Raw genomic sequence first — 25,473 nt, forward strand, 5'->3', positions numbered from 1 at the left:
CGCCGAGCAAAGTGGTGGTGGTGCCGGCCGGCGATGCGTCTTCGGTGGGGGACATCGCTGCTGCGGTTCCGCCCTGGAATCGGAGACAGGGGGACGCTGCACGCCATCGTTTTGTTCCCTTCCTCCGTCGTGCCCCTTATATATCCCCTTCTCGCCGTGTTCGCTTGTACTGCGGGCTATTTGTTCCACGCGTTGTCCCGCTCTTTAAGGCACATGTCATGAGTTCTCTTTTACACCTCTTTATTGTTCATCTTATGCTGCACGTATTGAATATTAGCGGGGACGACTACTTTTTTTTATTATGTAATGAGATAGTGACATCTACTGGTTGGAAAAGGGTACAGGCACCACTATACACATTATCCAATCCCCAAAGGGAGAGGTATCTGGGCCAAAGGTGAAGGGCGGGGCCGGCCGAGAAACTCCGAGAACCGACTAGAAAGTTCCACGAGAGGGCGTGACAGGAGGCGGAGCCTAGGCGTGCCTGCGGCAATATAAGCGGAGGCGGAGGAGGACTCGGGGGCGGTGTGTGGAGTCTTGGGTCCGGACTGCGTCGCTGCTCGTCGTCATCTCTCTCCATCGATCAGCCACGTGGCGGATCTCCTGCGGAGCTCCACTGCCCTCCCCGGGACGCCGTCAGCCAGCGGCGAGACCGGGAGCGGACGGGCGGAACCCACCGTGTGATCAACCGTGTGTGTAGTCTGTAGAACGTAATATTTCAGTGTGTACTTGGAGAGAAAACTGATAACGTTGCCTGCGCTGTGCCCGTACGTGGAAGAAAGAAGAGTACCCTCTACAGTGTACACGACGTGTCGCGGACGTCACTCATTACACTTGTTTAACTTTCGCACCTTTATTATTCCACTATTCGCGATTTGGCAACATTGTACCATGGGGGAGGGGTACTGTACTTGTGCAGTACAGTAGCGGATTGTGATCCATGTGCTCATCCAAGCCATTCTAGCAGTTGTGCGACGCTTCACATGCTGAAGCTTTTTCTGTTCGAGTGTTATATTATGTTGTATTATGATCTATTTGTATTATTTTACAATTTAATTAAGTATATGGATGTTATTTATGTGTACCGTACAGGATTAATATGAAACATTTTAATGTTCTCCGGTATTTGTTTAGTCGGACACAGGAACCTAGCCCCCTGTTTCCCGCCATATATAAACGTGGTAAAGTATCTACATTCACGAATTCTACTTTCGCGCAGATTTTCAAAAAGAGAACCCTCTCGGATGTCGTGGCCTTACCGTATACTGAACAAACATTTTATTTCAATGACCCTTCTTCTGGGCAGAGAGACGGACGGCTTTATTTCAGCCGGTGAGTGCCATCGAGCTACGCAGCTCGGTTACCAGGACGACCGCAGCCCAAGGCCGTCGGCAGTGGCAGGCGGTTACAGGACATCGCAGGGTGGAGGGAACGTGCAAACTGAACAGGAGCAAAAACAACAAATTATTCACGCGAAAATCACGCCAGAACTTTATGCGAACAGGGTGGACAATAAGTAGTGCTTGCATACAAATAAAATGTTGAAAAATTCGTGTTACAGAAACATGAAAATAAACCATATCGAGCCTCGTGCATATACAGCCGCAGACAGGGAGAGAGAGGGCCAAGGGCTTGACCTTATTGCCACACTTTACACGGCACTTTCCAGAGAAAACTGGAACATTTTAAGCACTCTGACCTGTGAGCCTCGCTTTCACTCAAGACCAGAGTGATCGTGTGCTTAGACCATGTCGTTGGTATTCTGGTCACCACTGGTGTAGTGAGGAGACACTGTTTTAGATGTACCCAAGGTAAACCAACCGGAGATGTTCAACAAACCTTTACCCCTAAGGCATCTGCTATGTCTCTCCTATGGTATGCAGAACACTGCTTTGCAGGTGATACATTAACCATAGCAGTTGAGGTGCAGTTGAGGTGCATGTGACCGTCGCACTAAACTAATGTGCAGATGTTTTGATCACGAGTCGTGTTGGTGGTTATTGTGAAGCTGCACGTGCTGCATCCTTGGGGAGCGGGGAAGTGAAGAAGAGACGCATGTCAGGTGGGGCAGAGCGAGATTTGAGACCTGGAAGGAAGTGGGACAGGGACGTTTACGAGGTGGTGGTCACGAACGTGACGGGTTAAATGGAGGAGAGAGCAAAGTACTTCCTAAGCTTCAGAGGTGCGGGGCCCCACCAAAGATTAGGAGGGAAGGCAGCTAGAGTAAAACTATTTACTCACTATATTTTACCAGGTTAGGCCCACTGAGCTAAATAGCTCTTTTTCAGAAGCGACCTGGCCACAAATAATAGCTCAACGAAGTGGCATACCACGTGGAAATGTATAGCAGCCAAATACTCGTATATTGATTCTAGATGTGGGTGGGAAAAACCAAAGGACCCGGAAAAAATCCATGTGACCACGGGGAAAACATATACAGCAGGTGTCTGGGTCGGGATCGAACCCACGACCTCCTGTATACCAGGTGAGGTAGTTAACATCTCCTAGCCACCACGGCACCTTAGAACCAGTGCCAACAATTTCCCAAGTTCTGTGGCACTATATTGGAATGATCAACTCCATTGATGAACGATGATACATGTGAGAGGAAACCAGAGTACCCGGCGGAAACCCACACGTGTGAGTGGAGTAACATATGACCCTTAGGCTACACCCATTTCAAACCTTTTAAAACAGTCTGCCTCAGCAGCAGACCATGCTTTCCCACCTGATGACGGATGCTTGTGTTGCGCCCGAAACGTCGTGATTTATTTTATACCTACGTAACTTTACCGAAAGAACCAAAGAGTATGGAGTAACCTACCCTGTGCAGATGAAATAATCCACTTGCTGTACTGCCATACCCTGACAAGCCAGAAGAGGGCGATCTCAGCCCACCGGGTTTGGGAGTTTGACGAATTTGTGCCATCCACCAACCCAGCTGCCTCCAGCGTGCTGGATTATATTATTGGCACGCGACCAGCGCCTGGCGAGTGATGAGATGTTGGCGATGATGAAATGTTGTCTAAACACGCTGACCTCTGAGGCCACCGAATTGTCCACCCCTCTGTGCGCATTGCAGTGTGGTGATGGAGGACGGGGACATGTTTGGACAGACGAGGGACTACAGCTTCCTGTACAACGACACCACCATCACGCTGTCCCTTGCCCAGCTTCGCAATGTGCGTCAAAGTCCTAAAGGCAGGACTCGACTTGCTGAGTGTCGCCCTTCGTTCAGTGCGCATGAACAATAACCAACGTGCGATGATATGTAAACGCACCGGCACGCAGCAGGTTTGTAGCGATCCACGATGGAGAGACGACGGCTATGACATAGGTGATCGGGATCAGAATATTTATCCTGGAGAAATCCGATGAGCTATGAAGCTCTTTTTCCACAGATGTCCAGCAGGGGCATGTCAGAAAGCCACAACGAACAATATAAAAAAAAAAACTTTCGGAGTATAAAGTATAAGAAAGGTAAGCAATTTTACGGAGCACAGGGGAAGCACGCGCAGCGCTTGCTACGTAGCACGCGCAGCGTATAGCTGTTTACGAGAATGTCTGGTGATATTGCTACGAATATTGGTGATGATGGTGTTCATGTTGACGGTATAACTGTGATGATGGTGAGAATACATCTTTCCCAATACATTCAATGATTTTAAACATTTCCCGCTGCTTTGATGGTTTGCAGAGGCTGCAGGAGGTGCCGGGAGAGACCTTTTACCCCCTGCTGGAGGATGAGTAAGCACTGAACACAGCGGGGTCGGACAGCACAAGCCATTGCCACAAGTCACTACCACTAGCAATAGCCTCCATGGCCGGGACTGAACGCTACTGGTGAAAAGTTAATGGGAAGCTCCCCCCGCTTTGTTGAATATCGGGTCGGTCCATCTCCCCACACTCCGTGTATCACAAATGAATGGAACCCATATGGTGAAATATAAATGGGTCTGATAAAATTTTTTTTAATAGAGCGAGTCTCTTCTGAAACCCGGGAAACGATTCTTGTTTTCGTGAATCATGGATTTTGCATCGCAGTACCGCACGGCGGGTGACGCGAACAAGCGGTAGCGCGCTCGCCACATTTGTTGCAGGGTTCGCGGTTTGAATCCCCCGGCCACCCCGGTTATTATTGCCGGTGCGTTCACCACAATAATACTCTGTGCCGTCTGCCTCAAAGTAGATGTTGGAGATGGGCAGACGTAATTCGCGAGAGTCGGCTATTTTGTACCGGCGGGCATCTGGGTCTACATTTTTTTTATTGCGCGCAGATTACTCAATTGGGATTATACATAGCAATCATCGTTCCCTACTGGCAGCGTAATGCCCTGGGTCACTCTTGCAGATGAGACTCATCCTGGCCTCTTGGATTCTCTCCTGCTTAAATTAACTAATTGGTTGTGCACAAGCATATATATATGTGCATTTTCATATTTGTGAATGTATGTAAATATATGGAAGGGTGTACATATGTGGGGAGTGTTGACGCAGTGGTTAGTATGCTGCACTATGAACTCAGTCACCCGAGTTCAATTCCCGCTCATGGCCAACACCAGTGATGATTCTCTGAACCGGTCCTGGGCCTCCCCTAGGTCAACTCGGCCTCAAATGAGTACCTGGTGCAATGCTGCTCGCTAGCAGCTCGCTAGCAGCACTTTCCCCAACAGTGTCGAAGGCTATAGGGAGATCTTCGTCTTTATCTGTGTATATATACGGTGTGTGTGTGTTTGGCTGCCTCTGTGTGCGTGCCAGAGGAGTGGCGCTCACCCCCTCAGGGAGCGGTTATGACCTGGCCGGCTCGGCGAGTCTCCCGCTGGTGATCCGAGAGAAGGACACGGAACACCAACTCCACCGGATCCTCCTCTTCCAGCGACTCCTCAAGGTGCCCCATGAAAACGATTGTTTCAGGGCGCTCTGTAAATTTTGTGGCACTGAGCTACATCCCCAGCTAACTGCCACGAGATGCCATCCAATCCTCGTTCGGTTTAGCGTCAGGATTTCTTATATCGCGGTTGTAACATTTCCATCGGGTTGAATTCTTCTCATTCTTTATCATTATCTTTATTATGCTTGTTGACCTGGGAAAGCCTCACCGAGTCTCAAGACTTTCTTTCAGGAGGGTCCTGCCAACTTGTCGCAGAACGGGGCGATGTTGCTGCTATCTGTAATCCCATGGTGTAGCCTACTCTGTCTTTCTTAATTTTGCTATTTTTGAGCTAATATGAAAATTTTAACCATTTGCAGACTGCTTTTTACTAAATGGTTCACGGGAACTGAACCTTTTGAGACCGTTTTGAACTGGCTGAATGGTAACCGTTTGATTTTGAGTTCATCTGAACCTCGACTCGGCTTGGTGGTTGCACTGCGTTCGGTGTTGCTGCGGTGTGTAGGCGTACCCGCACCGCAAGGATCTCATTTGGAAGGAGGCACGCGTGGACATCCCTCCGCTGCTGCGTGGACTCATCTGGGCCACTATCCTCGGCGTCGAGGTCGTTTCCAAACTCATTTTTCCAGTGACACGGAAGCTTCGAGTGACCGATCACACAGCACATATCTCACGTCAGCTATCGTGTATGGGCTTTGACTAGCAATTGATCTCCCAGCGATTAAATTCCAGATTTATTTATATTTTTTATACCATTAATTTCTCAGTCGGGTTTGTCCACTTTTCTTTAATCTATGAGCCTAAATATCACCTCACCAGATTGAATTGAATTAAATGATGACGTCACCCTGATGCTGCTCTATTTAAGAACGGAAGCAACAGGAGAGCTTCACCATTCTTGCCCGATGAAGCTGATTGTAATCATCAGCGAAACGTCGTACTACTCAAATTTCAAAATGCTGTTGATTCTCTCTTCAGCACACCGGTGGGCTAAAGAAGTGAATAATTTTGTCCTTTGAAAAACGTGACACATTTTTTTACTGTTTGGCCGTGTCGGGTGGTGGAGGGTTACGACACATTTATAAATAACGCGATCTGACCCAAAAACCTATATTATGAATAATATTGGTCGCGAAAGCCTACGTGTTAAATTAGCATATACTTTACACATGATGTACATAAATAATAAATAATCCATTCTGATCTTAAATTTGGAGCTTTCGTGACTGCAGGAATTACTCTTTGGTTCTTTCGGTAAAGTCACGTATAAAGATAAAATAATAAATTAAATAATAGCATACGACGTTTCGATTGCAACACAAGCAATCATCATCAGGTATAAATGAAATAGCAACAAAATTCTAACCAGAAAACTATAGACAGACATATAAGCAGACAGATATCACCAAGATACATAGAGAGAGTAACACAGGCACAGAGAGGGAGATCGTCTCTGTGGCGAGGCCTTAAATAGACAGAGGGGGGGGGGCGGGGGCGGAGAGAGGGAGGGGTTAGAGAAAAATTAACATGTCAATGAGTGGCGACGCGTGGTCAAGTACGCAAGCTTGAACATTAGGGAAGAGGGAGAAAGAACACACTAAATTAAATAACCTAGCAAAATATCGAAATGTTATGTAATACAACACAGAGATGCGGTCAACACACAATTAACGCATAGCCTGGTCGATTACGTATTTCAAAGATTGCTAAGTTAGAATTTAAGTGTGAAAATTCCAAAGAGAGACAAAACATAAAACAAGAGGAACGGAGACACACAGACAGAGCAGAACATAAGAACGACAAAAAACGAGTGGAGACAGAACCAAAGAGTAATTCCTGCAGTCACGAAAGCTCCAAATTTAAGATTGAACCACTTCTACGGGGAAGTTTCAAGTTTATCTTTTTCTCTCTCTCTGGGTTTTTTGTTTTCTCTCTCTGCCTGTGTATTTAGTGTATTTTTCTGTCTCCACTCGTTTTTTGTCGTTCTTATGTTCTGCTCTGTCTGTGTGTCTCCGTTCCTCTTGTTTTATGTTTTGTCTTTCTTTGGAATTTTCACACTTAAATTCTAACTTAGCAATCTTTGAAATACGTAAACGACCAGGCTATGCGTTAATTGTGTGTTGACCGCATCTCTGTGTTGTATTACATAACATTTCGATATTTTGCTAGGTTATTTAATTTAGTGTGTTCTTTCTCCCTCTTCCCTAATGTTCAAGCTTACGTAATTGACCACGTGTCGCCACACTCATTGACATGTTAATTTTTCTCTAACCCCTCCCTCTCTCCGCCCCCGCCCCCCCCCTCTGTCTATTTAAGGCCTCGCCACAGAGACGATCTCCCTCTCTGTGCCTGTTACTCTTTCTATGTATCTTGGTGATATCTATCTGCTTATATGTCTGTCTATAGTTTTATGGTTAGATTTTTGTTGCTATTTCATGTATACCTGATGATGATTGCTTGTGTTGCAATCGAAACGTCGTATGCTATTATTTAATTTATTATTTTATCTTTATACGTGACTTTACCGAAAGAACCAAAGAGTTATCCATTCTGATGTGAACCATTTCATGCATGCATTATCACGGTTGAAAGAATTGTAATTGAGAAATGGATCGACTCTTTTATCCCCACCATCAGCTATTGTGATTGGCAGTTTAATTCCCTGTGATGTGACGGTAGCATAACCAACTCTGACCCCCGCACAGAGTACGGTAACTGCGCGTATGTCTGCCGGTACATTACGTAAGTCCCGTGCTGCCTGCTAGTAGTCTGCTTTTATTCACTTATGGGATTGTACGTTCAATTTCCTGTCTCGTGCAGGGAGACATCCAAGCCAAGTACGACTCCATTGACAAGGACACCGCTATCCAGACCGACAGGCAGGTGGGAATCGCTCTACGCTTCCAGTCTTGGATGCCCCCACTCCTCCTTTAGTTCACCAAGCTCACGAAGTAGAAGTTACAAAGTCAACTACTATTAACCTTTCCCATTCCGAGACATCTGCAAGTTGCAGGGTGGGTTCCCCTTTCACCTCTGAATCTCGGAACTCACAAGCGGTTGGCATTAATTAAATGTAGTGCAGCATAGTACCGCTGTTTTTAAAGACATTGTACTCACCGCAGAGAACTGTAGCGACACAACCACACTCTATGATAGCTGGTGCGAAACTGTGCCATATGCCCTCCAGCATGGCCTTAGTGTTTCTTCATGACCCTACGTGTTCGATAATGTACATGTACGTCATCAGAATGTGTGTATATTGAACTTCTTTCGCACCGTACGTAGCCAACCGTGCTAAACCACGGCAGCATTTCTTCGCTCCAGAAGCCCGTGGCTGGAGAATAAGATCGCACAGAGTTTGATCTCTTTGACGATTTATCACAGATGTTTGTATTGTCAGATTTTTAAAATAATACACGTCAAACACATGAATACAATGAATAATTATAAAATTTGTTGCTTTATCAGTCTACATTTCAATTTTTCTTGGTTTAGGCTGCAATGATCTAGCCAAATTTATATTGTGACATCCTTCATAAATAGCCAATCCAATTCTATTGTCACGTATACAAGCGCCAATTATGATTGTTTCGGTTGTCTCGGTAATACAAGTTTAACAACAATTCTCACAGCCAAATGTATCAATGGGATAAGATGTTTAGTAAACATCTTAAGATAAATCACTAGAAAGTCAGAATCACTGTGTCACCTCACCTGACTTAAATAGATGTCATGATCTCACTGGAATAACCAATCAGATTGAAATTAAATACTATAAATTAATTATATTATTCTAATTTGTCTGGGCCGGTGATTGACATCTGCATTATTCACTCTAACTACACGTGCATATACAAGGCTACAGCAGGATAGCATTATATTAACTGAAGCTTAAGCTAAAATAGTTAATCATTGATATGTATCACCTACCTCTTAATAGTGTGTTGTACTCTTTTACACGTCTGCCTTGAATTTCAATGGGCTGCCACCAGCATTGAAATGAGTGCGTAATGTGTGGTTGTTTTTGTTGTTGTATACATATCGTGCTTGGTGTGCTGTGCGCGTCCCATATAGCGCGTGTGCATGTGTGTGTGCGTGTGTACGCGCGCGTGTGTGTGTGCGTGTGTACGTGTGTGTGCGTGTGTACGCACGCGTGTGCACGTGTGTGCACGTGTGTGTGCTGCTTGCAGATTGAGGTGGACATCCCACGCTGCCACCAGTACAACGAGCTGCTCTCCTCCCCCGAGGGTCACGCCAAGTTCAAGCGCATCCTCAAGGCCTGGGTTCTGTCCCACCCACACCTGGTCTACTGGCAAGGTGCACCACCTCTATGTGTAACACACTCAACAGCAGCAGCAACAGCAGCCGCTTGTGCCAGGCTAGGTGAACTTTGAGGCCATGTGAACTGTCGAGGGCTTGCTGCTGGAAGGAGGTCATGGGACAGACCCAGGTGTTATTGTTTGACTACTCGAGATGACTGACAGATGCACCACTTGCTGCGTTTTATCTGCCCACCACTCCGCTCGTTGTTGTGAGCGCCGCTCCTCCACCCTCACTTGTTGTTCGAAGGCCATTGCCTCCAGCTGCACATTAGCGTCCTTCACGAGCCTCCTCCACACACACGCACAGACCCTTGGTCTAATAGCAGGGCGTTGTACACAGGACTTTGCTTTACACACACATGAATCTCTTGGCAAGATACTGTCTGTTGCTTAATATTGCTTGTGGTGCATTACCTTACATGTGTAGGACTCGTACTCTCGTTGTCTTTCTCGTCTCGTTTATTCACGCGTAGAGTTCACACTTCCTCCTCATCATCGCTCCGTGTCTCTCCATTCGCTCCGATGCACAACCCGCCATTAACAACACTCCATGTCTCCCCGTTTCTACCGTACACTGTATTCTCTCTATCCACTGCTACCGTACACTGTGCTCTCTCTATCCTTATCGTATCTATCCCTGCTCACTGCTGCTCCGTCTCTGTCCCGGGCACCAACCACTCCAGCTCCAATCCCAACCAAGACTCCCGTCTCTCCGTTACGCTGTGCCCTTTATCCCCGCACCAATCAGTCCCAATCAATTACTCCATCCCCCGCTTTGCTACTCGCCCCCAGGCCCCCAGCCTCACGTGACCATGTTATTTCCGCCAGGCCGGCGCCGGTCATTAGCCACTCACCCTCCTGACCAATCACCGGCCTGCGTCCTCCGTCACCCCTAACACCTGTCGCGTCTCTTAACGACCCCCCCTTAATGCCACGACAACAACAACCGTGTCCTCAGATGCTCCCACTGTACTCTGCTCGCTTGCCTAGCAACAACGCGTGGCGTGTGATATTTCAAGTCCTACACATGTATACATGTGTGGCCCTGAGCAAGTGAAAGAAATTCCACATTACCATGGCACTCGGCCAGTTTCTTCCATTGGACGACCACTGTGGGGGTACTGATTTTACCAGTCCTTGAGAAAGATGATGGTCAGTGACAACCCGCAATTGGGATTTGTACTGGCACCCTCACGACTCAGACCACAGTGCCATCCCCCTAAACTCTCCCACGGATGCTCAACCCTCTAGTGGCTTCTGTGATTGTATTTCCTGGAGTGCATGGTTACACATTTAAATGTTGAGCTCCCATGTAGCACTTGGTATGTTGAGGAGATGCACACACCACTTTGGTGATCGGTCACTTTTGCCCTTCAAACAGTTGGCACCCTTGCCAAAGAGGGGACCCAGTTTTGTGCGTCTCGGTTTATCTAATCTCCTGGTGAAATAGAGGCGACAACAACAACAACAAAGGGTGAAAATTAATGTGTGTTTTGTTTCTTAAGTGAAAGTAATTTTAATACAATACGATAAATTAATTACTGCCCTATGTAAAATACTGAATATATTCATTAGGACACATGCAATCGATCACACTTTAAAGCGAGCAACGTTGCACAAGTGTTGTCATCCCACTGATAGTGCCGAAGTTTTCTCAATCCCAGGGCCTGTGTACGCGCAATGCGTTTTTGTGTGCGTTGAATAAATCTACATGCTGGGCGTGCCGAGCTCATTCTCATCCCCTGTCTCTGCAGGTCTTGACTCGCTCTGCGCCCCGTTTCTCTACCTCAACTTTAACAATGAAGGTGTGGATTGCCAATGTTTTTGCTGCACTACGGGTTACCCACGGTTCATGGAATGTGATATTTTATATATATAGGGGCTAGGAATTGCAAGTCCACAGCTTCACATGGTGGGATATTTCGCTGTGGAGCACATGGTGGGATGGCGAGGGTAGTGAAGTGACAGGACACAGTGGCAAAGCGATGGATTGCAGAAAAAACTTCTCTCAATTGGGATGACAGCAGCAGTCATCGCCCTCGACTGACACACTCTAATGCCTGATTGCAGGTAATTTGCTAAATCACCTTGTGCCCACGGGTACAGCTTTTAATATTTAAATGTAACGTAAGTCACTCATTGTGTGTAAAGCGCTCTGAGACGCAGCGTAGAGGGCTACTCTACCTAAAACAAATCCTTATTCTGTGCGGTGATGTTATGGCGGGGGGCGATGGCTCGCAGAGGAGAGCATACGTGGTGTTTCCTTAGAAACGTTGGTAATTGAACAGCGGCTTCCTTGGTGTGCAGGGCGTCCCACTGTATCCCGCACCTCCGATGCGCATGTTTGGCTACGTACGGTGCGAAAGAAGTTCAGCATACATCCATAGAAATACGCTCAGCAGTTAGAGCAATGCATTGGGTGCGTAGGTTTTTCTTTCCTAGAGTATGCATGTGTCATGGGTTTTAATGCAGATGTATGGTGCCCGCCTGAGAGGGCCGCGGCACGCGATGCACTGTCATCGCGTACACCCCGTAGGCGGGTGTAGTACCAGCCCTAGCGGGGCTTGGTGAGTGCTAGAATAGCGCGGGCACCACGCATAGCGTGTGGTGGGGGCTCCCACAAGGGGGAGTGGGAGAGTGTCAGCCCAGGGGCAGGGTTGCCCCGGGCCATGGCACTCTGGTTGACCCCGCAGACACGTTATGTGAAGTGTCCACAGAGAGGCCCCCAGGTGGGGGGGTTGGGGGGTGATCACGTGTCCGGGGAGAGCTCTCGATCGAGAGGGAGCTGGAACGCTCTTGAAGGGGGCGGGGCCAAGGACGGGGTGGCCCCGACCCATGGGGGGATATGAGGCGGGTCCCTGAGAGGGACCGGGGTCGCTGCATTCTACAAGCTGAAGCTCTACGGAAGCTCTACGTCCTACGAGGCAACCACGTGGTCGCGGACCTGAGTGAGAGGGTCCGACCCTTTGTAGCGGTAACTCCTCTGTATAGAGTAGTTAGCTGGGTGGTCACCCCCACCCTAGGCTGTATCTGGTAAATGGGCAGTTACCCCTTTGTGTTACAATTAAATGTGTTGCCTCTAAAAGGAACAACGTCTGGACCCACTACACATACACTAATTGCGTTAGCCTCGGTGTAACTTTTCATATGATCGTGCTTTGTTGTCTGATTGTATCGGCGGATGTGGTGACAAACATCGCGGCTTTTTTTTTTCTGCAGCCTTGGCTTATTCCTGCATGTCTGCTTTCATTCCCAAATACCTGCACAACTTCTTCATGAAGGACAACTCGAACGTCATACAAGGTAAACCCCTTCTCTGATACTTAACTTGTCGCTCGGTGCGGCGACACGAATTAGAGTTTTGTCCGAAGATCGGACAACAACAGACTTTTCCCCAAACAACGGACTAAGTTCCGTAATTGGGAAATCGTTCCGGTCAATATTCGCTTCTTTCCCTAAATGGGTACATGATATTTATTATACTACACGTGGGTTTTTTTGGTTTAAAATAGGTCAAAATAGGATAAACAAAAGTGTAAAAAGGGTTTCTCAATACATTTACAGTACTTTGGTCTTTAAGAACATTGTACCGTATTGTATACGTAACATCGCGACAAAGGTGAGCAGTGATTGCTTGCCGCTTGAACAGTTTCATCACAACGGGTTGGTATTGCGTTACAATACCAAGGCTTTACATGTATCCGCCACTCAAATCATGTTTGAAAGTGTGAATGTACAGTACTGTATTAGAGTATTAGTACGGTATTGTAATGTATTACTGTATTATTAATGTAAAGGCATTATTACACTTGTGTAATGTGTTGATTTTGTTTAATTTGCAAAGCATTACAATATTTTATAGTTATCATTACTGTACTTCCAGTAAGTAAGATTCAAAGAACACAGGATGAGATGTTACTATCCTTTGTGCAAGCACTTCCAAGAGTTCATGAACAGTGAGCCTGGTGAAATTTGGGGAGCGCATCGTCAGTAGTGAACCTTTGGTTCCTAGGGTGTTTCGGCCTTTCATACTATACACCCTCCCCAAAGGCGGCCAGCGACAGGGTGATCAATCCTACGCTTGCGTCCCATTCCCAATTAGTCATAGGAGTTGCCTTGTTGTTGATAGCCAACATCCCATGGGACTATGCATGGCAGGGGCGTCCTCCTCCCTGAGTCAATACATAATTTGACCATTAACTGACAATCGGATTCTACAGACACCTCTTCCCCCGATTAGTCCATTAAACCGATAGTTCACTGTATTGTACAATAATTACAGTACAGACAGTCCCCGGGTTACGGAAGATTCGACTTACGGAAATCCGACTACGGAAATGCTCCCATAAATCATTAAAATAAAAAGATCAATCCTGTATGCATAAATGTTTGCATAGTTACGTTGGCGCAAATCGGGCAGAGCGGTGAGGTTGCGGATGAATACCGCGGAGCGAGGCGTCAGGCAGGGCCACGCATTCCCCAAGGTGGTGGTGGTGGTGTGCTATAAGAGCACTTCGAGTCACACTTGTTACATTGTAACCCTGAGTAGACTCAACACGCGCCACATCATCTCTTTTCCTTGCATAGCATTACCTAATTGTTTTCTATGCTTCATGGTATTCATAAACAATTGGACACAGTACAGTATATGTTCCGTTAGTGTAATTATGGGTAGTGTTAGGGTAGATATTCGATCAAATGAAAGAATCATAGGAAGTGCAGAGTGTATGTACAGCGATACGATACAGATGGCGATATAAAACGGACGGCAGCGTGATGCAGTGCTGAGAGAAAGCCAGCTGGTAGTTGGATAGGGGAGGATGCAACTATTTCCGGCTATGAGATTTCATCTTGATTTTGGAGGAAAATTGTTCAGTTTCCGACATACGGAAAAGTCGGGTTACGAATATTTCTCGGAAACCTAACCCTTCCGTAACCCGGGGCCTGCCTCTACACTTTCACCAGCTATAAATTACAGCACTGCGCTCTGACGACCGCTGCACAACACTGATCGACGCGGACGACTACTGTGCGCGGGCCAGCGTGGTTATAGGTGCTTGATCCACCCCTGGTGGCGGATGCTTGAACACGGCTGGAGATTAGAAATCACGGGCGGCGAGAAACAGTGGTTACGCGAAACTGTACACCGTGGATGGCAAAACGGTAGATGTAATATTACGCGTGGATACTCAAAACCGCGGTTGGCGAGGGATTGCTGTATTCCAGTGTCCTCGTGGCTCGCAGACGTCGACATTTGGTGCCTAAACGTATATTTCCGCACGCAATAGAACCAGAATACTTCCCTGTGAGGATGGTTTGTGAGACCACGTGGTGAATTTCCTCTCTGTCTCCTTTCGGTGGCTGGGCGCTTGCTGTTGCAGAGTACCTGAAGGTGTTCTCCCAAATGATTGCCTTCCACGACCCCGAGCTCAACAACCACCTCAACAGCATCGGCTTCATCCCAGATGTGAGTCGCTCATTGGCCCTCATCTTCCGAATCATGAACGAACTGTTTTCAGTGTGCTATGTTTATCTGCGTATGGGCTAGGCCAGAAAAGTTTCATGTGCAGCGTTTCATAAACAACAGGGTTATTTATTGACACAACTGGACAACCCCACGGTGGGTTTATTCTCTTACATACAAATATAATAAAATGAGACTCTTCAAATATACATGTGTAGAATAATAAAGGTTGCGACATTTTAGATATTTTGGGCCCGCTTCTATTTGCAGGTGTAGTTTCTGGATAGCTTTATTCACACTTTGTTTTTGCCGTAATAAGATATCTATGCTGTGACGAGATCCCCAATAGAAAATGAGAATGCATAGCCCAATGGGTTTTAATGCGTGCCAAAATAAAACCTAATTATTACATGTAATTTTTTTTTTACTGTGGAATCTCTCCATTTCCTATGCCAACCGTGATATGACTTCTCACACTGTGGTGCGACTGAGGTCTGTGTTCCGCTGTGACAGGACCGCTTTCACGCACAGCACGAGTTGTGAGCCAAGGATGGTGCCAACTCGGTGTGGTGTGTTTCTGGCTCGGTGTGGTGTGTTTCTGATTTGGCGTGATGTGTCTCTCGATGTGGTGCATCTCTTGCAGCTCTACGCCATACCCTGGTTCCTCACCATGTTCACACGTGAGTGCACACGCTTTGTGCGCGTTCCCCCCGTCTCTTAGTTTCGCTTGGGTTTTCTACTCTTTTACTTGCTACGATATAGAGTATTGTACTTGGTACATGTGTAGTGTAGTAACTCGGCGGGAGACGACTTCACGGGTAGCACACTCTTTTATTTCACCAACTATAGTTACACGGGTGACTAACACCAGCTATAGTTACTCGGGTGACCAACACCCACTTAGTTACACGGGTGGCTAACACCAGCCTAACCCACACGGTTCTCCTGGCTACACCAACACGGGCTCTTACGCCCCGTAGCCTCTCGGAACACACCCAGCCGGGGTGTCCGTCTCGACTCTGGGTCCCACAGTCCCGACCCACATGGGCGTCGGACCACGGGTCCCACAGTCTCGCCTCCGAGCCACACAGGGCCCCGGTCCTGACAAGGACAGCGGGACTAGGGGTCTCAGGGCACTACTTCTTCAACTCCGTCTTCAATCTTCAACTGGTTAACAACAACCACGAGTGCTCCCGCGTGTCCTCTTTTATGTCCATCCTGCGGACGTCGCTGAGAGCACCCATCCCATTTGACCAATCACTGCGCGCTGCCCACGATCCCCTTTTCTCACCTCGTGTCAGCGCGCACAATCCCCTACGCCGCGCCGCCCCGTACTCCCTCACTCCCGGCGCGCGCGTCCGCACCACGCCCACATGCGTGCCCAACCCCGCACCCCGCGCCGCCCCGTAATCCATCACTGTCGGCGCACGTCAACACCACCACTACACATGTATGCAAAAAAACTAATTTTCCCTTTACTATAGATTTTCAATTATTTCTGGGAGAGATGATGGATGGCCTAAAGTACATTCTCTCTTGATCAACGGTGCTGTGCTCTACAATGTGTGTTGTGGATGTGAATCACTATTCTTTTTTACAAACTCAACGAGGGCTAAATTTTGACTTAAAGCTTTCGTGACTGCAGGAATTCATATTCTTTGGTTCTTTCGGTAAAGTCATGTAGATAGAAAAATAAAAATGATAAATAAAACCATTAATGTAGATTGTAGCCTGGTTCTTAATCGGAGTGAGTGTACTGGCAGTCTATAATGTAGACTGTAGCCTGGTTCTTAACCTGAGTGAGCGTACTGGCAGTCTATAATGTAGATTTATTCTTGGTTCTTTCAGTAATAAAAAATCAAGATAAAATAAAAACAAAAACCATGACATTTCGATCACAACACAAGCGATTGTCTTCAGGAGGAAAGAGGGAGATGGTCACCTAAGGCAACCGTTTATAAAGGTTTAAAAAATGGGCGTGGCACAAGAGCAAGAGCTCCTGCGGCGCAACGAAGTGGGCGGGGCATGTGTGCCCTGGGGCATGTGTGCCCTGGGGCAAGACAACAAGAAAACGACACAAATCAAGTCACGACCCAAAGTGGTTGATTACATCTTTCCAATAATTTCTCGGTTTATAACCATCCTCTCAGTTGAAATTGTGTCTGTGTTTGTATATATGGATGGCTTCATGAACGAATCTTTGTTGATAGCCAGTGGGCTTGTAAAGTTCCATCGTCTTAGAGAAATCTATTTCATGTGAGCCAGCCGCATTAAAATAATGATCAGCCACGGCAGAAGTATTGGTCCTGCCGTGTTTCAAATCTGCCTTATGCTCACGAACATGGCGCTTAGTTTTCCCAATGTAACTGCTGCCACAGATACAGCTTAGTTTGTAGACGCCGGGATATTGCATGGCAGGAATCTTGTCCTTCACAGATGGGATCAGATCACAAATTTTATGTACTGTGTTGAATCGGACCTGGATCTTGTGTTTGATCATGATTTTGGAAATCTTTTTGGTGACCCCTGCTATGTATGGCAAGGTGATGGTTTTGATTGGATCCTCAGATGGCTCCAAACGGTTGGGGTGACAGCTTTACGGATTGTGCAGTCCGAATATCCATTCATCTTGAAGGCTTGGTGTACGTTTTTGAGTTCACTGGTTAGGTGTTCATGGTCGGAGATACATTGAGCTCTATGGTGTAGCATTTTGATGAGGGAATTCTTCTGGGATGGATGGTGGTGGGAATCAGGTTTTAGGTAGGTGTCAGTATGGGTTACTTTTCTGGAGACAGAATGGCTCATTGAGCCATCTGGTCTCTTTTTGATTAAGACATCCAAGAAGGGTAGCATGCCATCCTTCTCTACCTCCATGGTGAATTTGATGGCTGGGTGTATGGAATTGATGTGGTTGAGGAATTGGTTCAGAGCTGGTCGGCCATGTGACCAGATGTCAAACGTGTCATCCATGTACCTCTTCCACAAGGACGGGCGTAGAGTGGATGCCTGGATGGCGTCCGGCTCAAAATTTTTAATGAAAATATCTACGTGACTTTACCGAAAGAACCAAAGAATATCAACGAGGGCTGTGGAATTCTGCCATGGCGTTATATTTGGCCTCTCCAACCATTACAGTGCTTGGGGAAATTTGATAAAGATTGGAACGAAAGGCTCGCGTGACCCAGCCCGCAAGCACATTTGTCCATTGATAGAAATACCTGCAGATAAGACTTATCCCATGTACTCAATAGCTTTGGCTGGAAACACAGCCGTTATAGGCACCTGCTCCTATTTGTCCCCTCAGTGTTGACCCCCCCCTCATGTGATCCCAATTGCCCTGTGCCCCCCTGTCAACCATTAGCCCCCTTGAACGTCTCTGGTTAAAGTCAGCTGGAGACTGGGATGCGTAGTTGATTAACTCAACGAATCAAATACACAATTTAATCAACTACATTTGTGTGGTGCCAGCCAGTAATTATTACAGGGCGTTACTAAGATGGTATATCATTATGATTACAAGTAGATAGTAAAGACCTTGCCATATGAACAAAAAAAGATTCCTTTGTGTGCTTGTGTCATCGCCCAAAGCCAACTTTAGAAATCACCTCCAGCATACCTGGAAAGTAAAAAGCAGCCCATGCTTAGCAGTGCATTCACAGACCTCAATATAAAGGAGATGAGTCTATCAGGGCTCTCGCCTGGTTATCTGAGACATTGACCTTCATTTTTGTTGAATGTACCGAACGTAATTATATATTACTAATGCTGCCTCATAATAGAAGCAATGCACACGAGGGTAATGTTTCAGGCAGTGTTCCTTTACCCAAATTAAGGTTGGAGGTCACACTTTACAATGATGCCATGAAGGCATTTTGTGTTATTGTTATTACGCGTCTTTACCCAGGAAAGCCTATTTTGAGTCTCATGACTTATTCAGCAGGGTCCTGCCAATATTTCGCATGCAGGGAAATTAATCGCGATGTATATTCCAATTGAGTAATTTGTGGGTAATTTGAAAAATGTTTGCAAAATTTGGACCATGACACGGCACACAATGGCCTACTCTTTTCAAACGACTTCGCAGGATCATGAATGTCTGCTATGAAGCAGATGCGTTTATTCTACGGTTATCACACCAGCAGAATTAATCAGGGCAGCTGCTGGATTCGAACCACGAACCTCTGCAACAAGCGGCGAACGCCCTACCGCCGGGCCACGTCGCCGCTCGGCACTTAAGCACGGCGTGCGCCGCTGTGTGTGGGCGCGCAGACGTGTTCCCGCTACACAAGATGTTCCACCTGTGGGACACGCTGCTCCTGGGCAGTTCGGCCTTCCCGCTCTGCGTGGCTGTGGCCGTGCTGCAGCAGCTGCGCGCGCGCCTGCTGCTCAGCGGATTCAACGAGTGCATCCTGCTCTTCTCCGACTTGCCAGGTGTGCAGTTGCAGCACCGCGACTCGCGTAGAGTACTGAAGACCCAGTTTGGTGACTCATCGCTGAAAAGACTCCACCTGAAGGACCTTACACCTCCTTGTACTCCCTACAGCGCAGACTGCCCTCCAGCAGGGATTAGTCTCTTGCGCTCTACAGCAGTAGCGTTAACTTCCACGCTTTGCTGCATGCCACTTGTATGGGCCGCGGGTATATTGCAGCCCACTGGTGCGCTACAGTACGCCCCACCGACTGCACATCCTATACCACGGCACTGGTGGAGACATGTACTTTAATTCAACTCTTCAGGCCAGCAATCATTTGCCAGCAACAGCAAACACAAATCTCCTTTTGTCATTTACTTTCCCAGTATGTGGCAAGACCTCACCATCTTTGGTGTAATGTTGGTATTGGGTGGCAGGGTGGTGTGGGGATAACAGTTGTGCCTCCAAGCAAGAGGACCCTGGATTCGGTTCTTGACTCGTACACCATTCTGTGTGGGGTTTGTATTTTCTCCCCCTGTTCTGCATTGGTTTCCTCCCATCGGTAAAAAAAAACGTACAATGTAAACACTCTTGGCCAAAATATCCATTTGCTGAACAATTACATGCTAATTACTCACTTGGAATTGCACACGTGAAAATCGCCCCCAACTGGAAAAAGTTGCAGAATCTTCCTGAAAAAGTATTGAGACCCAGTGAAGCTTGCCTGGGTAAAAAAAAGCGTCGTATATTTTTTATGACATGCATAATTGCTGCTGGTGTTAATTACAATGTGTGCATGTTGGGTAGGACTCCGTCTTCCCATGGACGTGCTGCTAAAACATGGCCACTTTTTCAGAAATCGACATTGAGCGCTGCGTGCGGGAGTCGGTCAGCCTGTTCTGCTGGACGCCCAAGAGCGCCACGTACCGACAGCATGCGCAGCACAACAGGCCCGCCGCTCTGCCCACGCACAAGTTTGGGGCGGTCTTCTCCATGGAGGCTCAGGACACGCCCCGCACTGAGCTGGTGCCACAGTGAACAGCGCGCACGCTCGCCACACTGCAGTACCGCAACACGGGTGCATGCCACGCTGCACCACACGCGATTTTTTGGGGGGAAAATGCCAATCGATGCCCATCCTGTTTTGGAACAACCCTACTACCCCTGTGCATAGGTATGAAGTGTGTGCGAGCCTATGAAAATGCAGTCTGTTTTTTTAAAAATCAAATGTGTTTTATTCCACATCCTCACATCATACATTGCAACATCCTGACGTTCTGGACGGCATTACCAGGGGCATCGACGGTATTAGGCAAACCGGACTCATAAGAGCAGACCGTGGGGGGGGACAGGAAGGGATTTGGGGTAGGGGGGCTTGACCAGGTCATTGCCGTTCTTGGCTCAGCTATTTAAGACTGTTCTAAGGTTAAGGAATATATCCCATGTACGTGTGTATTCTTATTCCTTGTCGCTGAGCTCATAACTCGGATGCTCCGGTGCTGAGATGCAGTTTATGATTTTATTATATGCTGTCGTTGTCTGGATAGAACACTGTTTAGTCATGCCTGCCGTCCTACTGTAATGTATGTACATATGTTGAACTTTTTTCGAACAGTACCTAGCCAACCATGCTAATCGGATGACGGTAACATGTGCCGAATAGAAAGTGTAAATAAGCGAAGCCTTTCTCGACGAGAGGAACACCCTGGTCTGCTCCTCCCATCGCTCCCCTCCCATCCGCGTGCAGATGCGGGAGCCTCTGCGCCTGAGTGAGCTCAAGGAAGAGACGTGTCCACGCATCTCTGCCGAAGACCTCATCGAGCTGTGCGAGCTGCGGGGTCCGTCTGCCTCGCGGAGCCCCGCGACCCAAATGACGCCGGTGCCCTCGGGTCCAGCTCGCAGCCCGGGCCGCAAGCTCCGCGCCAGCAAGCCCAAGCTGCTGGCCGTGGACGTGCGCACTGCCGAGGAGTATCCTGCCTCAGCGGCGCACGTGAACGTATTGGTGGTACACCGGTGGTGCGTGGTATAAAAAAAAAGCGAATTTTTACGCAATAATTGTTTATTTTCCTACGATTCGCAACCTCGGTTCGAAAATCTTGCGGGGGTGCTCCTCAAAGTCAGTTCTCGTGATGTCGAAGCAGTCGGAAAACGGATGTTACGAGCAGCTAACACAAAGCTTCAGTGTGTTGCTGTACAGCAGCGTCCAGCCATGATGACGATTGGCTGCTCCATGGGCAACAGTGACATTGTTGGACTGTTGTGTGAGGACCGATGTGTTATGCTGCACTGGTGTACTGCCAGATGCTGCTTACGGCCTCCTCGCTCATAACGCTTAGGCAAGGCTGTGTGGGATGGGGGAGGGGGTGGAGCAATGCAGTTCAATTGAAACTCGTGCCAAAGGAGACTCCTCACCGCATAGGAATTGGATGAATACTAATCCGGATTTATGTTCAGGCCAAATCCAGCTTTTTGCTAGCACTTTCCGAATCGAATCTCTTACAGGCAAGTATTGCGAGCATAAACACGGTGCCTGGGTAAAATGTATTCTGCGTAACAAGCAGGACGTTTGGTGCCTATGCCTGGGTGAGGTTATCCCTTAGCTTGCTTGCCTTCCACGCACACGGACAACAAAAACTGGGATCGGAGGACCATAGACGTTTTAGGTTTTCAGCTAAAGTTTAAAGAGCAGGAGATTCGTTGTATGAATGTGTGCATGTATGTGTTTTCCTGGCTTTGTATGGGAGCATGTGTGCATGTCTGAGGGCAGAGATGAAAATGTTAAAGGAACCCAAAGTAAATTATATTTGTAACATATACCATCCTGTTTCATTCAATGAGTATTCTGAAGCTAATGCTCAGACATTTGCCCACCTTTCGTAGTTGTATTCATGGTGTTTGGTATTCCCATGTTTTATGTGAAATGTACACACTATGGAAGATTCAGTTAAGTTCTTGAAATGACGGTGTAAGAATGTGCATATTTATATTTGCTGATGTTTATCATCGTACTTATGTGTGATTATAAAGTACATGATGGGAATGTGCCAGGTTGTGCAGTGGCTGTCATCCTCCACAGGAGAAGTCACAGGACCCAGGTGATTTGTGGGTAGCCTTGTGGTCAGTGCATATTTCAATGCGCCCTTTTGAATGAAGTGGATAGACTCATGCCACTGCTCACAATGTCGAGTGGAGGATGCTACGAGTCGCCGTCTTCTGTAAAGTATATATCGGAGGTATTGAGATGTTATGGGCGAAATCTTTAACTTTATGACGAAAGCATATTGCATAAGAAAAATAACTGATGTACCAAAACTAAATGTGCTCGGTTCTCCCTTGTAAAAATATCATCTCATGGGGCTCCTTTCCAATGAAGGACAGTAAATTAACGTCCATTATTTTTCACGTTAATAGACATTTGACGCATCGGCGAAAATCCATTGCCCTGTTCCCGAGGGCGTTTTCTCTAAACCCCGTTGGATGCTCATCGTGTCGTCGGCCTGCGGAGGGGTGTTTCCTTAACCGTGCCTCCAGGTTCTCCCGTGGACACGTGACAGGCAGCGTGAATATCCCGCAGGCATCAGCCTTCTCCCCGGAGGGGACCCTGGTGCCGTGCTCCTCCTCATCCACGCTGCACGCACACCGGGGCCGTGTCATCGTCGTCATCGGACACACCGCGAGCGCTGCGGCTGAGGTGCGTGTGCGCGACCTCGCGCCGCACGCGGTCGCCACACTGTGCCCACACGTGCCACCCAGTCGCCACTCTGCACACTCCCACACCAGTGACGTGCGCTGAGGTCAATGGCTGGGGAGGCACTGGCAAGTGTCAGATTCACACACAGAGGGGGGCGTGGCCTCACGGAGGGGGCGTGGCCTCGCCGAGGGGCGTGGCCTCACTGAGGGGGCGTGCCTTCACTGAGGGGGGCGTGTCCTCACTGAGGGGGGCGTGTTAGACACGCCCCCCTCAGTGAGGCAGATGTGATAGCTGCCTCCCCTGGTGCTTTTTCATTGAAGTTTCATGACGAGACCAGCGAGCCTAAATATCTTTATACACAAACGTGAAATAAGTTACCTGGAGTATGGAAGACGAGGACATGAAATGAAGGGGTCTACAAACATTACATTGGTGACATACTGAGATAGTAACAGGCACGCGCTTATTGCTCGCGCTCCATTCAGTTACTGAAGGGTTGCGCAATCAGAGGGGAGGTGCCTCACCTCTCGTCTCTTCCTGTATTGGCAGCGGAGCTTTTGATTATAAAAACGATTGGAATCGTACAGAAATGACGTTTATAACACAGATCAGTGGAAAAAGCTTAATATTTATTTTATTATTTTGTACTTTTTGTAACAGCTATTTTCATTGGAGAATGGCAGGTGAGGCTCTGCCTCCCCTGACCGCACGTCCCTGTCCCATACACCACACGCTATCACTACACCCTCCCTACACGCTGCAGTCATACATACAGGGGCGGTTTCTTCATTAGGGCGATTGGGCGACGCACCACCAATGTCATTCAACCACAGAGTCACGCTAGCCGTCACTGTGCCTCTGGATATAGTCCAATCAGCGTCATGCTACGTTCTGTGGAGTACCGCCTCTTTTTGGGCGATTTCCCTCCAGCTGAGAATCGCCCCGAGTGGTCCCATAGACTTACATTCAAAGATGTTTTTTTTCGAACGGGGGCGCTGCAATGCATTCTCTATGGCTTCCGGGAGGGCTCGCCCTAACGTGCTTACGTCATCATACGTGCTTACGTCATCATACGTGCTTACGTCATCATACGTAAGCACGTTTCATCCAATAGTATAATTTGTCGCCACCTAGTGGAATCTTTAATAAAATAAACTTGAGTGGTTTGTTTTAATAGTGAGTATAGAAACAAACAAGATGTATTGTAAGAGTCACTTTATTTTTCATTAATATTAAAGAAGTGAAGTTGCCTTTACATGCTTAAGCTGTTAATTTATCCATTGCATGGGTGGACCTTATCCTTATCAATCATCCAGACATTTGCCCCCCCCTGAGAGATTTTGCAGGAGCCGCCACTGCATACATACTACTTAAGCCACGCACAGTTGCCACCCTATACCTTACCTTCACACAATCACCACCCTAATCATGGAACACATCTTCGAGGATTTTAAAAGCGTAGATGGAGCTATGCAGTTAGCTTCTGAGAGCATTATGGATTGCAGATAGACAATGGCTGCTGCTGTGCTTGTTAAATATTAAGTTTCACGTTATTTGTATTTCATCTGCTCCAGTTTGCAGGAAAGCTGGTGACGCTGTGCTTCCCGCGAGTGTGCGTGCTTGACGGAGGCATTGGCAAGATGAAGCTGGCAGGGATGCTCACCGTGCCTTCTCCCCAGATCTGAGCGTGCTCACAGCTCGCAGCCGGTCCCCGCATGTCCACCTGAACCCATCCACAAATCATTCGCCGACCTTTGACCCACATCTGGGGATCCATCTGACTTGCGGTGTCGTTTCCAAGGCTTGTGGTGAGGGTTAGGGGATGGTTTGTGGAGGCTTTATGACTTTAAATTATATATAAACATGATTAATGGTTTATTTTACTTTTTCTATAAAGCAATGGAGGAAGACTGTTGAGGCCTTCATCCCAGCAGTACATTGACCATGGCTGATGATGATTTCTTGTACCTCATTCAAGGAACACGGAAGCCAAAAAAAACAAAACGCTCTCACGTTTTATAAAGGTATCAAGGCAGTGTGTCCAAGGTGGTCTGACTCAGGTCTGAATCTTCTCTGAGAAGAAAAGACTTCAAATTAACTTTCTGGAGTGCTGTAGCACAATCACTGCTACGTCAGTGTCTTAGGAGGTACAGACGTGATGCTGCAGAACCGTTGCTGAAGCACTCTTGACTGGTTAGCTGCCTTGATATATTTTCTGGTTGTAACGTGATGTTTGGCATGAAATCGCTTAACATGAGATGGGACCAGAAAACGTTATTTTTACACTGCAGTTATATACTCTACAGATGTACATTTTATATTGACTTCATGGGCAGCAATCCTTTGACCAATATGCCAAACAAAATATAAACAATGTGGTTTATCACGTGGGCATCCATTTCCATAAAATAAAGAAGTCAAATGATTAATATATAAATTGTGATGTGTTACTTAATTGTAATATAATATTAAACAAGTTCAGAAAAAACATGCATTAATTGGTAATACGTTAAAAGTGGAGTCGCATCGCAAATCACTCAAATCCGTCATGTGAAATTTTTTCCTGGGAATAAGTTGAGTCAATTTATGGATATTATCGTCTAATCCCCCACCTGAAGACAAGAGGAGTTCTCTATTCCCCACCTGGCCCATACCTCTCTGTCCCTGTGACTAGTCCAAGGTGTGGCTGCTTC

The 25,473-nt window shown here is 47.3% G+C and overlaps 1 protein-coding gene across 7 annotated transcripts in view; it reads left to right on the forward strand.

The window, feature by feature from the left end:
* Positions 1–25,211, forward strand: part of TBCK (TBC1 domain containing kinase) — a 42,062-nt gene extending 16,851 nt beyond the window's left edge. For 6 of the 7 annotated variants that reach the window (XM_078600772.1, XM_078600765.1, XM_078600767.1 and 3 more), the window contains 15 exons: positions 3,083–3,182; positions 3,698–3,747; positions 4,759–4,888; positions 5,397–5,495; positions 7,712–7,774; positions 9,082–9,208; positions 10,968–11,018; positions 12,433–12,516; positions 14,595–14,680; positions 15,321–15,357; positions 18,947–19,108; positions 19,946–20,115; positions 20,837–21,057; positions 22,621–22,780; positions 24,355–25,211. In XM_078600772.1, the coding sequence (XP_078456898.1) occupies positions 3,083–3,182; positions 3,698–3,747; positions 4,759–4,888; positions 5,397–5,495; positions 7,712–7,774; positions 9,082–9,208; positions 10,968–11,018; positions 12,433–12,516; positions 14,595–14,680; positions 15,321–15,357; positions 18,947–19,108; positions 19,946–20,115; positions 20,837–21,057; positions 22,621–22,780; positions 24,355–24,465 (1,651 nt within the window). In that variant the 3' untranslated portion in view covers positions 24,466–25,211. The remainder of the gene's footprint in view (positions 1–3,082; positions 3,183–3,697; positions 3,748–4,758; positions 4,889–5,396; positions 5,496–7,711; positions 7,775–9,081; positions 9,209–10,967; positions 11,019–12,432; positions 12,517–14,594; positions 14,681–15,320; positions 15,358–18,946; positions 19,109–19,945; positions 20,116–20,836; positions 21,058–22,620; positions 22,781–24,354) is intronic. The other variant, XM_078600769.1, reaches the window with a different exon arrangement.
* The last annotated feature ends 262 nt before the right edge of the window (positions 25,212–25,473 follow it).

Source organism: Lampetra planeri, chromosome 15 (genome assembly GCF_965212315.1).
Source record: "Lampetra planeri chromosome 15, kcLamPlan1.2.h2, whole genome shotgun sequence".
Classification (NCBI taxonomy): Eukaryota; Metazoa; Chordata; class Hyperoartia; order Petromyzontiformes; family Petromyzontidae; genus Lampetra; species Lampetra planeri.